Source organism: Rhododendron vialii, chromosome 2a (genome assembly GCF_030253575.1).
Source record: "Rhododendron vialii isolate Sample 1 chromosome 2a, ASM3025357v1".
Classification (NCBI taxonomy): Eukaryota; Viridiplantae; Streptophyta; class Magnoliopsida; order Ericales; family Ericaceae; genus Rhododendron; species Rhododendron vialii.
The window spans coordinates 45,286,590-45,301,163 of NC_080558.1; the positions used below are offsets into that span (position 1 = coordinate 45,286,590).

The 14,574-nt window shown below is 40.4% G+C and overlaps 1 protein-coding gene across 1 annotated transcript; it reads left to right on the forward strand.

Annotated features, from left to right (window-relative positions):
* The first annotated feature begins 632 nt into the window (after positions 1–632).
* On the forward strand, positions 633–1,348 carry LOC131314998 (uncharacterized). The gene has a single exon (XM_058344019.1). The coding sequence runs from the start codon at positions 651–653 to the stop codon at positions 1,095–1,097; it is 447 nt and encodes a 148-aa protein (XP_058200002.1). The 5' UTR covers positions 633–650; the 3' UTR covers positions 1,098–1,348.
* Positions 1,349–14,574: the final 13,226 nt, after the last annotated feature.

Genomic DNA, 14,574 nt, shown 5'->3' on the forward strand with positions numbered 1-14,574 from the left:
GACGTCGTTTGCCCGCCGGATTCAAAAAAGCAACGGCACAGGAAGTACGTCCAGTGCTGCGGCTGCATCGCCGCCTTAATGCTGATCCAGGCCGTCGTACTCCTCGTACTAATCTTCACCGTGTTCCGCATCAAAGCATAGTTTTAAATATCGGCCGATACGTACCGTATCGGCCGATACGTACCGGAATTTTCGGCTTCCGATACGGATATTGGCCGATATATCGGTGAGATTGAAATTCACAGGCGTATCGGCCGGTTCCCGATACGTATCGGTCCGTAACCGATATTTGGACCGATACGGCCGATACGGCCGATACGTATCGGTGCTGAAAAAAAAAAAGAAAAGCAAAAAACAAAAAACTCCTTCCACACAGCTTTTTTCACAGCTTTTTTCACAGCTTTTTTGCAAAAATTTTGGATCTTGTCTTGGAAAATAAGTAAATGTGATAATTAAGCCAATGTTTGGGGTAAAAGTATATTTTTCAAGTTTTATACATGTTGCTGATGATTTTTAAAAATTCACGACCGCGACACCCGATTCCCGCGACGTATCACCGATATGTCCCGATACCGATATACCGCGACCGATACCGCGACGGCGACCGATACCGCGATTTAAAACTATGCATCAAAGACCCCAAATTGAAAATGAACTCCGTCAGAATAAGCGGCCTGGATTCAACCTCCGGCCTCACGGCCCTCACCAACATCACAGTAACGGCAGATGTCTCCATGAAGAACCCCAACGTGGTGGCGTTTAAGTTCAGTAACGTCACGACGACCACGGTTTACTACGGCGGCGTGGCGGTGGGGGAGGGGCGGAACCCGCCGGGCGTGGCGGCGGCGCAGCGGACCTTGAGGCTGAACGTGACGGTTGAGTTGGCGGTGGGGAAGTTGCTTGGGGTGCCGAGTTTGGGCAGGGATTTGACGTCTGGGGAGTTGAATGTGAGTACTTATACGAGGGTTGGTGGGAGGGTGAAGATACTTGGGTTGTTCAAGAAGCATGTTGTTGTGAAGATGAATTGTACCATGTCGGTTAACGTTACGAGTCAAGAGATCGGAGATCAGAGTTGCTGGCAAAAAGTTTCGATCTAAAGAATTTATTGGTATTCCTAGTCTTTGAAATTTTTCGGTTTGCATAGGGAAGTGTTTCGGACGCAACTGTTGGAGATTCGGCCCGCCGTCTGATGACTGTGGGTTCCACATGCATAACATGCAGTTTATATACATTGGAGTAATTGTTTTCGAATCTCTATGTTTCTACTAGAATCTTTATATTTGTAGCACTGCTCTTTCTGATTACATGGAACGAGAGAAAATTTTCTTGTAATGGTGTGTACGTGGTTATTGTAATGCTCCGACTTTTCGGAAGTAAAATAAAATAAAATTTTAAAAAAATTTGCTAAATAAATATAATTTTTCAAAATAAAGTTTAACTATTACAGTCACAAGATAAATTTGTTGATTCAAAATACATTAATTTCAGAGCTGACTCTAAGCTTGATACAAATCCGAAACATACTCGATCTTCGTTCCTGTGGGCACGCCGCCCGAAAATCTTGCTTGGGAAAATGGGGTGCGGCCCTTTTTGTATTTGGAAAAGCGCGGCGAAACGCCTCGATTCAGAGTCGCCACTCGGGTTTTAGCGGTGAAAACACCCAAGGAACCGAATTTCGAAAAACGTTTGCCACGTTTATTTGATTTTGAAAAAGGCGTAGACCGGTCCGTCGTCACCTTCGATATCTGAGGTTCGGGAGCCACGTTACGAGAGGGGAAGGGTTTTATGGCACCCCTCTCGCCCAATCCGGAGATCGGTCTCTACTCAGGCATTTTGTAAAACATTTGCATTTTTCTCTCATTTGATCATCTTTTAGCCAGTTAGGGCGGGGGAGCAGTTAATGGGGATTAAAACTGTGACACGTTGCAATTATGTGACAAAATGTTTATGGATGATTTGCTCGCTATGCTAAACATAGATTGAGAACAAGCACTGAGCAAACTGGACAAATTGCAGTACGTTGCCCCGTAAGAGCGTGAGCAAGTTCTACCAGCATGCACTGGTCGAGCCACTGCATGTTGGTTTGACTTGCGCACGCCACAGAGAGACTGGCGTACTCCACTCATCTAATTTCACAGTCCTTGTTTGCAACCCTCTGGGCTCTGAAAAAGGACCAGCGCACACCCAGGACAAACCATGCAGTTAAATAAGCAGGATATATATTTACAGACAGATGAGATGGCTTGAAGCCATGAAAATAGACAAGAAACCCCCTAAACAGAGTGGGGACATGCAACAGGCCAAAATCACACTAAATGCAAGGGCCAGCCACTGGGTCATGGGAAAACCGTCGTACGCCAGTAATGTACTGCCGTACGCACGTTTGACCCTAACCCAGTGCTTGGCTTTTGCATCATCTGGGCTCTGAAACATGACCAGAAAGATCCCAGAGGCCTTTTGAATAGACAAAGAGTAAGCAATAACCCTTACGTCTAAACAGTTCTAAGCATACAGGAAGCAATAAACTGGTTGTTTAGCATGCCAGGGTGATTGACAGAAAGATAAAACAAAAGGAATGACGATCCATGATCCCCACGCCAGTGGTGCTCGTACTGCCATGACTGGCGTACGGCATGTATAAACTGGCGTGCGCCAAGTATCGTCGCATACGATTGTTGTGTTTTTACCAGTTCAAGGCCAGGACTAGTATTGTTTACCAGCCTGGGCCTCGCTGGTTCCCCTCAGGGGCCGAAAACAGAAAGGAATGCAAAGGTGGTATACCTTTTGGGTGTTGAAGTTTGAAGGTGGTTTAGAGCCTAGAGGTTGAAGATGGATGCTGTATGGTGACTGGATATCAGTGGAGGTATATGGAAGTGGGCTTCTTTCCTTTCTCTTTCAATGGAAGAAGAAGAGAAAAAAAGAAGAGAGGAGAGGGGTGCTTTTGCTACTTGATGATGCTAACCCCTTGCAAATGAATGAAAGGGGGGTATTTATAGGGGAGAGAGACTGAGATCAGTCTGGGACCAAGGCCTTGTTTGGCTGGTCAAGGCAAGGTTGGAGCCTCCCATGCATTAAATGCATGGGACTTGCCTTGATGGGGGGTGTAGGAGAGAGAGGGAGCGGGCCTGGACGATACAATCATCAGGGGCTACTGTGGCCGACGTCAGGGTGGCACAAAAGTCCCGCCCAAGTAGCTTAATAAAGTTGATTTGACTGGGTTTGATTGGCGTGCGCCACTATTAACTGGCGTGCGCCGGTAAAAGCTGGGCCACTGGTCGATGACTGACACGTGGCAGATAACTGGCGTACGCCTCCAGGACACTGGCGTATGCCAGTTGGGTTTTGTTGGGGCTGTTTGGCTCTGGTTTGAAGGGTTTGAAAGGGGTTTGAGAGAGGTTAGGGACGCTCAAAACTCAACCACACTTTTGTCCTTAAACTGTTTTCGACTAAAATCATCATTGGGGAAAACAAAAGATCGACAAATAACGTTATCTGGACGGTCAAGAATGGGGTGTCTACAGTTCCTGATATTCTTTCCGTGTTGAACTGCAACATCTTCGAATCATCTTCAGTAAATCCTGCGTCCTCTAGCAAATTGATCGCCGAAGCAAACAATTTGCCAGGATACAGACGTATCCGTGAGTGATAAATCACCCAATAGAATAATCCAACCCAACCACCCCTCTTACATTACAGATAGCAAGCAGCAGGATAATAATAGTGCGAAAAAGCAAGACAAAGTTTGTTTCACATAAACCAGTTTATTACTATCCATTAACTTGTCGTGTAATCTAAGATCTCCTCCGCGGGATCTTTCCTCCCTCAACCGCTAGCCATGCTCGGTCCCATGAGGTCACTTCCCTTTGCTGTCGCAGATGCATCTAAGTTATGTACCGAGTATGCATCCCAATAACTACAACAAGGGGAAAGCTTATCATGCCTGAATCACAACTAGGGTTCGCCTATCTTATATACCACTTCACCATCATCACTGGATACACGCCAGTTTATCAAATCATCACTGGACACATGCCTGTTTATCAACTCATCACTGGACACACGCCAGTTTATCAATTCATCATTGGACACACGCCAGTTTCAATCTCATCACAAATCTCAACATCACGCCTGCAGGCAATCTAGAAATAAAACTTTCTAATTCATCCATTATCTAGCACCGTCTAATGAATTCTATTCGCATACCACCCCATGTCTCTAGGGTCCAATCTAACACTTAAATCAAGTATCGATGCAATATACAATAAATCAATAATAATTAAAACAATTAATAAACAACGTAACCACGCAACTTATTATGAACGGGCCGTTGCCCTTAATCTTATATAGTCACAATGTCAACAATAAAGTAAGAGTTTTAAAAAGAATTTAAAAGGAAAATTTTCTTGGCTCTTTTTAATTAATTAAAAACTAATTAAATACATTAATTAGATAAAAATATTAGAATATTTATCATGACCTTAATAAGAGTCCTAAAGGTCCTATGCAACTAGTTGAGTGTCGAAAGTTGGGTTCGGAGGGTCACGGGATTTATTTAAATAAAGACGTTAAATAAAGTGGCCGAAAGTGAAGCAAATAGATAATAAATAATTTACAAATTAAAATATGTCACGGTTAACAAAATTTCGTCTTCAGAATGTAGAGAGTCTAAATAAAATTATTCGGGCATTTATAATAAGGTTTATAAGGTCGTAAATAATTTTTGATTGAAAACGCTATAGAAATAACAATAAATAGTAAATTAAATTAAAAAATATATTAATTTAACAAGATATCATCTTTGAGATACAAGGAGTCTAGAAAAAATTAGTTTGGGTGTTAAAACGTTGTTTGGAAGGTCGCAAAGATTTTTCGTTAGTAAACTTTGATAGATAAATAATAAATAATTTAATAAATAGATAATTAAATAAAAATAATAATCTTAACAAGTTATAATCTTTGAGGTGTGAAAAGTCTAGAAAAAATATTCTGGGTGTCAAAAATGAGGTTTGGAAGGTCGCAAAGTTATTTCGAAACATTTAAAACCAACTCAATCTACCAGATAAATTAAACTGATATAATTAAAACGTTTTATACTAAGATGATATTATATTGTAATAAAATAATATCAAGGCAGTAGTTTTTTATAATATTAATATCAAAAAGATTGTAAAATAAATATCACATAGGTCATCTTATTCGTAAATAATTACAAATAAGATGTCAGGCTCAAAAATAATATCAAATTGGTGAATATGGCAGAAAACGCGCGGCAAACTATATTTTTTTTGTTCGCGACATAGAGTTAAGCATATAAACACTTAATATACTTAGAGAAGAGGTTGGATAGGATTATAATACCTTTAATCGGATCGAATTGATTTAAAAACGAATCTTGAATTTTGAGAAAGAAGACTTCGGATTTTTTTTTTGATCGGGAGACTTTGGAACCAAATTGGACGATGCTTGGTGATGCTAGGAGTAGTAGGAAGAGATTGGAATGGTCGGATTGAGTTTTGGTTGGGTCTTGGTACGAAACCCACTTTTCTCTCTCTTTCCTTCTCTCTCTAAAATTCCATGGATTGAAACTTGGTTTTCTATGGTTTTTCTCTCTCTTTTGGCTGGTGGGGCGTGGGGAATATTGTGGTGTAAATTTCGTGAGTCAATGGGGTGGGGTAGTTATAGGAAAATTTTGATGGAAGAGAATAAGAGTGAATTTAATAGAGTTGGGTTCATGGAATTTGAAATGGACGAATTTGGCTTGGTTTTTGGGTTATGGAGGAAGTAGAGACTGAGTAGGAGACGGAGAGACGGGAGGAGTTTGAGGTGAGGAAGGAGACGGAGTGTGCATGTACGCATGTATGTGTAGAAAAATTTAAAAAAAGAATGCATGTAGATATTGTATGCATAATTGTATTTAAAAAAAAGAATTGCATTAAGGAAAATAATTCTGATAATATTATATTTAGAAAAAAAATTGGGTTAAAAATCCGGGTCGTTACAGTTATAAATGTTGAGTGAGTGGCTATTGAGCAATCATCAATTGGCCTATATTTTCCTTGGTTAATGTTAAGAGACTTCTAAGTTAAATGATGATAGGCAAGTTTTTTTTAAATTGTTTTTGGGGAGCAAAAATGGAGTTCGGGCAATCACAAATAGCGATCCTCTCTAGACGCGATCAAAGAAGCCACTCATCAAAATTTGGAATTCGTTACACGCGACTTGATTCCTCGGAAGGGTAAACTCCGTAATTATTGTCATGCTTACTCCTGTCATTACACTTAACGAACCCAACCGGAAATTCATATAGCCTATCGGGGTACTTCAACTTGTATCTAGGTTGTTCAAAGCAAATTTTAAACACATTCTAAATTTCGTATATTTGTTAGCACATCGAACTAACACACAAATAAAGGTTAGTGTAAGAAACTTGTTTATAATTGGTTCAAATGATCATAATTATACGAAACTTAAACAAAGTATTTAAAACTTGTTAAATTTTAACTCAAACCTCAATCACTCCGACTATGGGTACATAATTTGGTGTACACCAAATGCACACCGAATTGTGTGAGATCCATCTCGGATCTCGCAGAAATGCTCAAGAGTCTAATTTGGAAAAAAAAAACACTACAGTTTAGCTGAATATTAGTAAAGGCACAATCAATATATCCAATTATGGACCATGTAGATTCAGAGACTAAAAATCATACGAATTAATCAAGCTCTTGCTGATATGATATCGGTAAGGTGGGTTGGGACTCATTATAACCCAACTAATAAATGGGTTAGGTGGGTTGAGACTCATTCTAATCCAACTAATAAATAGGTTGGTTGGACCTATTTTTCAGTGGGTGGATTTGGATTTGTTAATAGATTTGATTTCAATTTGCCAACTCTACCGATATTCGACTGAGTTGATTTTTCTTACCCCTCAAAAATTATTTTAAACAAATTGTTCGGCTCTCGGTGTACACCAAATGGTGTATCCCCATGGAATTGCAGTGAAGTTGCTTTCAGCCTTCAGGGGTCCAGTCTCCTCATTGTTAGGACCAAACTAGTCGTTAGACTTTTTTCATTCAGGGCAAAGCCTTTCCCAGCAAAGCTAAGAAAAATCTGATAATTACAGTGACAGATATGTTGACGTTCTAGATGAACTCTAAATATACACTACGTTCTTTTTCTTTTGGCCCCATTTTGGGACCATATCAAGGATCGAGGTGCGGTAGTGCATTTCCGTGTAGTGCGACTGTAACGCACTACAGCGACCGTCGGTTTCACACAATGCGGACCAAACTAGTCAATAGTTTTTTTTTTTTTTATCAAAACCAAAAAAAGTGAAAAAAGTAAAAAGTTGTTAGTGGGATGGGTCTAAACTCCATATGCTAATAATCAATGACCAATAATAATTTAACATGTGTAATGTAAAATTAATAAAAATTTCATAAAAGGATTAAAAAAAACAGAAGGTTGTGTTAAATGAATCTCCCAAAGAGGTTACATTTTAGCAAGATGGGTCATTGGGACTCAGGGGACTATTGTGCCTTTATTTTGGGTCTCGCTTCGAGTTTGAAAACATGATCTGAACTGTTCATTATTTAGAAATAGACGGAAACTACAACAACCCCTTAAAACAATCAAGTCAATCGGACATCGTTAACCTAGTAAACGAATTGTGTTTTACTAATTCAATAAAATAACAACAAATCCAGTTTCATTAATATCCACTGCAAGATCATTTGATTCGATCGGTAGACCACCAACGCCCGATTAACTTGATTTCTTTCCATAATTGCTTGTGCGCAGTCTTAGATGCATGAGAGAGAGAGAGAGAGAGAGAGAGAGAGAGAGAGAGAGAGAGAGATTTGAATGTTCCCTCCCGACACTGCATATTGGAGGGCCATACATATAAGAGATTATTTATTTTTAAGGGAAAATTTTAAAATGACACCAAAACTTTGAACTCAATGTCACATAGACACCTGAGTTTGATTTTATTTTAATTAGGCACATATACTTAACAAAACCCCTAAATTGAGGCACTTGCCTCACATTCCGTCCGTTGTGTGACAAAAATTGGTGATGTGCAATTTTTCTGCCGTTAATGACCCTTTGGCACACAAGGGTAGCCTCAAAGTTTTGTAGAGAATCAAAGCCCTCCTCTCTCTCCTCGCCTCCCTCCCCTGCCCCACCTCTCTCTCCCCTCTCCGATACCACCACTCCCTCTTTCACCCACCCTTTCACAATCACCTCACACCCTTCTCCACCACCACCCACCCCACCCCAGAAATTCTGACCAAATTGCTGTCATCCGGCATGAAACTCCGGCCACAGTTTAATGCCCAAAACTACACTCCTAAAACAATTAATGTCTTCACCACACCCACTTCTCAACTCCCTTCTCCAATTGTTAACCTCCACTCCATCGGAAACCTTCTCAACCGAAGAGGTCACTATTAAATCCCTCAACAAGTGGTACGAAGGCCTAGTCACCGTGAAAACCAAGGCCATCAGAGGCAAAGTGCATCCTAAGCAAGGCAGCGTTTTCGGCCTCGAACCGATTTCAAACCACTTCGGAGCATCTCAAGAGAGGTACATACTTGCCCCATCTTCGGCTCTATTTCCGAACCCATTTGGCTCCCACCTTCACACTCACGAATTTCCCCAGAACCCAGTTTCTGGTGTTACCCTACGAGGTTTAGTCAACAACATTTTGTGTTTTCAATTGGGAAAGAGGATTTTTGGTGCTTTGGCAATGCTGGAGAGTGGTGTTAAGAAGCTTAAGAGCCCAAAATCTTCTCCTAATTTGACATTAATTAGCAAGGGCCAGGTGGATTCTTCTTTTGATTTCTTGGTGTTGGAAATTTTACAGAATTTCAGATGAATGAAATCAGGGCTACCGGAGGGTCTCTCGAGGCAACCGAGCATGTGCCGAATTCGTTGTATCTAAACGTACCACAATCAATAGACGTATTGATGTGTGGATTCTGTAACCCCCGAAACTTCCCCATGATTGTGAATTCAAATCCCGTAACCTCTCTATTCATTGGCAGATTTGATTGGCAGAATTCATTAGAGAATTCATGGCTGCATTCATCATCCTGGGGTTACAATTGTCACCCTCCCTCTATAAAAGGAGGATCACGGTTTTGGAGAAAGCACAAGCAAACTCACAACATTCTAGCACACTCTGAAATTCGTTCTTGAGAGAGAGATGCAGGCGGTAGTCAGTTCGCCAAGGCGGTCGACGGCGGTGTTCCGACGGCTTGCGGTTTAGCCGAGCCAACCCTGGAAGGAAGACGCCGAACAAGAACCTACAACACCGACGGTAGGCGGCGAATATTTCTTAAGGAGACTGTGGTATCACACAGGACTCGATTTGATTTTCTGAAAAAATTCAGTTTGTATCTCGACTATTTTATTCTGCTCTGCATTTGTATTTTTTGTTTCAATTATGTAATTGTTACAATATCAATGAAGTTGTTCTCTGAAATTATGTATTATGCCGAAATTTTCCCAACACTTGGTTGATTGGGTTTACCAGTCTGATCGGTTCTGATTTTGAGCCTCAAGCACCTAAAATTCAGTGGCGTTGTCTAGATAGGAGTTTTTGGGTGCAAGGATTTGGAGTTTGACAAAGCGGAAAGGGAGTCGTAAGTAGTTGACGGGAGTTGGGCGGCGACGGAGGAGGCGGTGGAGGGGATGACGGGTGCGTGAAAGAGGGAGTGGTGGAGAGAGAGGGGGGAGGGGGTTTTAATTCTCTACGAACTTTTGGGGCTACCCTTGTGTGCCAAAGAAGCACTTAACGGCAAAAAAATACTACATCAGCAATTTTCGTCAAACAATGGACGGAATATGAGGCCAGGTGCTTCGATTTGGGGTTTTGTAAAGCATAGGTGCCTAATTGAAATAAAGTAAAGTTCAGGTATTTATGAGACATTGGGTTCAAAGTTCAGGTGTCGTTTTGAAATTTTTCCTATTTTTAATTCTCATATTTGAAATCTTTGAGTTGCGATTTATTCTTACGAGGTAGGGCTGGAAACGAACTAATTACCTATTCCAAGCAACTTGAGCCTCGGCTCGTAATGTGCTTGCTTTGGTTTGGCTCGGCTCGGCCTGGCAACTTGTAAGTAAACTAGTGAAGCTCGAGCTCAATTTTACGGACTCAAGCTAAACTCGTTTTGAACTAGGAGATCTCAAACCCTCTAGAACTAGGTTCGTTTGCAGTTATATATTATCCATTCTTTTGTGGCTTCAAATGTGCCTCACATTAATGGATGACGAGGAATCAATTGACCTAGAAATAAGGCTACTTCTCACAGTCCTCGGCACTGATTTCATGGTGGTAGCATCTTTCCCTCTCGAGGAGGACAATGGGAATTGAGTTGGACCCTTTGTTTTAAAAAGAAGAAGAGATAGTAATAGAATTTCACCAGTTGAGTCGTTGACTCTTTGGCATCTTTTTTGTTTTTTTACAATCGCTCTACGGAGAAAGAAAACAAAGGAGATCACCCCAAAAGAGTAGAAGCCGGATCCCTGTCCGACTCCCCCTGTCCGTCTGTCCCACCCCTCTCGATTGTTGATCTCGCAAATCAACGGCTGAGATGGATCGAGTATTTTTTTTTCAAAACCACATCGTTTTGGAGCAAAATATGCTCGGCCCATCTCAGCAGTTGATTTGCGAGATCAACGGCCGAGAGGGGTCGGACAGGCGGGTCAGACAGGGGAGAGTCGGACAGAGGATATCAGTGCAAAAGAGTGTACAATATATAACAGGGAAGTTGGAAGGCGTGGAGCAATAATAATATACATAAATCATTGTGTATATGTCTATATAGATATATGGATCAATGTTTTCAAAGGCGTTTTCTGGACTCGCCTCGGAGCAAGGCGTTTCCTAATCGCCTTGAGTTAATTTTGGGGGCTATGTACCAGTCTAGGCGATCGCCTGACTCAGTGAGGCTTACACCTAACTTCGCCTTTTACGCCTTATCAGCCTAGGCGAAGAAGGCAATCGCCGAGGAGGAGTGTGTGTTTTTTTCCTTTTGTATATATAAATATACAAGGCAATGAGAGGGAACGTTTCTTGACTTTGATGCAATGGATGTAGATGACGATGAGGTTGATGATGATTTCTTATTTCGAGCGATCTTTTCATTTCTTTCTAACTTGAGTTTTATTTGGGGAGTTTATAAGTTATTGAACTTTCTTGCATGGTTTTTACTTAGAGCATTTTCAATCCATCCAAAATAGAGGATGGATGTAACACATTGAGGGGAGATTTTGTAATTTATTCCATTTTTTCTTCACTTTTTGTACTTTTTGGGAGAATTTTTGAGGGACCCATCGTCCTTTTTAGAGTTTTGGAGGAATTTTGTACTCCAAATTTACTTTTGATCCTCCATTTTTAGAGGACCAAATTTACTTTTAGAGGACTAAACTCTAAAAAGGACGGTGAGTCCCTCAAAAATTCTCTCAAAAATTACAAAAAGTGAAGAAAAAAGAGAATAAATTATAAAATCTCCCCTCAATGTGTCACATTCATCCTCTATTTTGGAGAAACAGAGGTGGATTGGAGATGCTCTTATAGGCTCAGAGTGATTTTAAAGGGTGGATTTATTAAGGAACTATGTTTTTCTACCTTAACATGCTTTTGGGGGAATATTATTTGCTATTTTCATATGTTCAACATTTTTTATAAAAAAAATTTATTGATTATAATAAAAACTCCAAAGGCTCATGCCTCAACGCCTCATCTTGCGCTACTGCCTCTGAAAACTTTGATATGAATATACATATTCGAGTACATTCACAAATGGAATTGAACATATGAAAGGAAACAATATTAGCGATACAACAATGGGATAAGTCCTTTCAACCCAACCAGATTTGGAGCAACGTTGAGATATGTGAGACCTTGGAGGAAAAACGGGACAACGGTGTTTGGTGTTATGTATGTCTCTAAGGCGTGGCTTTGGGTAGTTTGGTGGGAGGTAGGACGTAGGGGGATTGAAATTCGTCATGGATTCATAATTCATTCGGGAGGGAGAGATAGAGATAGAGAAACCCTACTACCAAGTTGAAAATCCATAAATGAGCCAGACATTGAATGAATTTTGGGAGGATACTAAAACAATGAAGGGCAAACCATAATCCGCCTGTTTCCGTTAACGGCGTAAGCCGTATTTGTTATTTGTAGAGTTGGAGGAGGTTAAGTGTGGAATGTTGAACAATATAGCAAAGTGAAAATGAGCATTAGTGTAAGGGGGTTTAATATCATTAACGCCATCGTTTATGGACCAAACCGTCCCGTTACTATTTCCGCCTGTTCCTACGGAGAAATTTTTCAGGCTCGGGTGGGCACGGGCCACGTGGTGCCAAGCACATATCTTGGCTGTCCAAACGTGTTTTGAACGGTCTAAATCTGTTTGGGCTTGAGGGGGTGTTTTGATAATTTTACAATAAAATTATCCAAACAAATCTGAACCGTCCAAAACATGTTTGGATGGCTAAGATCATACTCGGCACCACGTGATCAGTGCCCGCCCGTCACTGAAAAACTTCTCGTTTCTACGAGGGACGCAGGTAGTACAAGAAAGAATAAAACAAAAAAAACTGAGTAAACAATGAAAGCTGCTACACACACAGCAGATCTGTGCACAGATTGTGCACAGATTTTGTTGTGGGGCCCACCACGGGTCCCACACAAATCATCCGAGCCGTGCATTAAATGTAAAACATTTTTTCAAGGGTCTCCGTAAAAAATAAGCTCAATCCGATACCTATAGGTACTTCATCCAACCATCTAACTTTTCATTCAGATTTTCGGATAATGAAAAGTTATATGGTTGGATCGAGCACCTATAGGTATTGGATTGAGCTTATTTTTTACGTGGGCCCTTGAAAAAATGTTTTACATTTAATAAACGGTTCGGATGATTTGTGTGGGACCCATGGTGGGCCCCACAACAAAATCTGTGCACAATCTGTGCACAGATTGCTGTGTGTGTAGACTTTCTGGTAAACAATATTGCAAATGCCCTTATATTTTCTTTTGGAACTACGGAAATTAACAAGTGTCATTATGTAATGGAAGATGCTAACCGAAGCCCACTGAGTTCTGGATAATAGCAAAAAAATTTGTATTAATATCCGCAAAAAGTGCATAAATATTTGCTAAATTACATTAAATATCTGTGAAAACTGTGTTGGAGTTCTAACTGTTTGTCTTTTTGTGTGTATAATTCTGTGCCTAATAGACTCACGCTAGCCGGACCCTATTCTGAAGTCAACTAGAGAAAAAGCCGATATAGTCCAATCACGGACCCTTATATAATTGCAGTAACAAATGTGTAGTAACACTGGAACCTTAGGAACAAGGCTTTAAAAGTGTTTTCAATGGATCAAAATTGCTGCAGGCATGCTACATGCAAATGAGATACTCATCTTACTGGTAGAATACTTTTGTAAATCTGGACAATTGATTGTCAAAACAAACGGCTTCTTGTATAATTGTAACATTGGAACCTTAAGAGCAAGGTTTCAAAAACATTTTCAATGGATCAAATTTGCTGCAAGCATGCTACAAAATAAGATTATCTTACTAGCTAGTAGAATAGTACTTTTGAACGCTGTGTCTAGCCTGTATTGGATTCTCCATAGTTTGATCGACTTCAGAAGACCCAGGTTCTTATCTTGTTGTTACAGTAGTGGAGCACCAAATTTATCTTAATCCAATAAATTTGGTTAAATGGGCGTGAGAAAGTAAACAAGTACTCGATGAGATTGCATGTTCGAAACCCACGAAAGCCAAACATTTCTCACCATGACCCACTTGAAGATTTGTCTAGCAGTTAACTTCAAAACCTTAAAATTAGTCCCAATTGTCCTTGACCAAGCACTAATTATTTATAACCATTGTTCATAGGAGTAGTTACAGATGGAGCTGTTAATCATACACTAACCAACAAGGATTTGCTTAATAAGGGAATCAAAGTACTACTCCTATAGTAAAATGGCGAATGAGACAAAAGGCTCTCTGCGACCTTTTTTGGCTAGTGGGGGGAAATGGTTCCACTTCTTCCAGGGGCAGCAGCGCTCTTCCAGCCCAAACACTGCCACAAACAGACAAATTGAAAAATCTCAAATGCTAGACTTGTCAAATTATGAACATCAACATCAATGAATTCACGTTCCCCCATGCACCATCCCCCCCTCTATCTCTCTCTGTCTTTCTCTCTCTCTCTTCTTTGCTTTCCGAGTTACTAGTAAAAAAGAGGAAGAAAAAGGCCCCCTTTTCACTGTTGGAGTCTTTGCATGTGTTGTTGCTTTCCCCTTTCCCTCCGCTGACAACCATCCTTTTCCGTCTTTTACAGCGTATAAAAAAGACAGCAGTGAAACCAAAAGCACCGTCAATTTTATGAATAGCTCTCGGACACCAGCTTTGCTTTGTTAGTTTTGGAGTTTTAAAATTTTCGGACATAATTTTTAATAAATTTTTTTTATCTATTATTATTCACTCATTACTTTTTTCTACAATACGAGAGATTTTTCAGTGCCGAATGGATATATCTCACG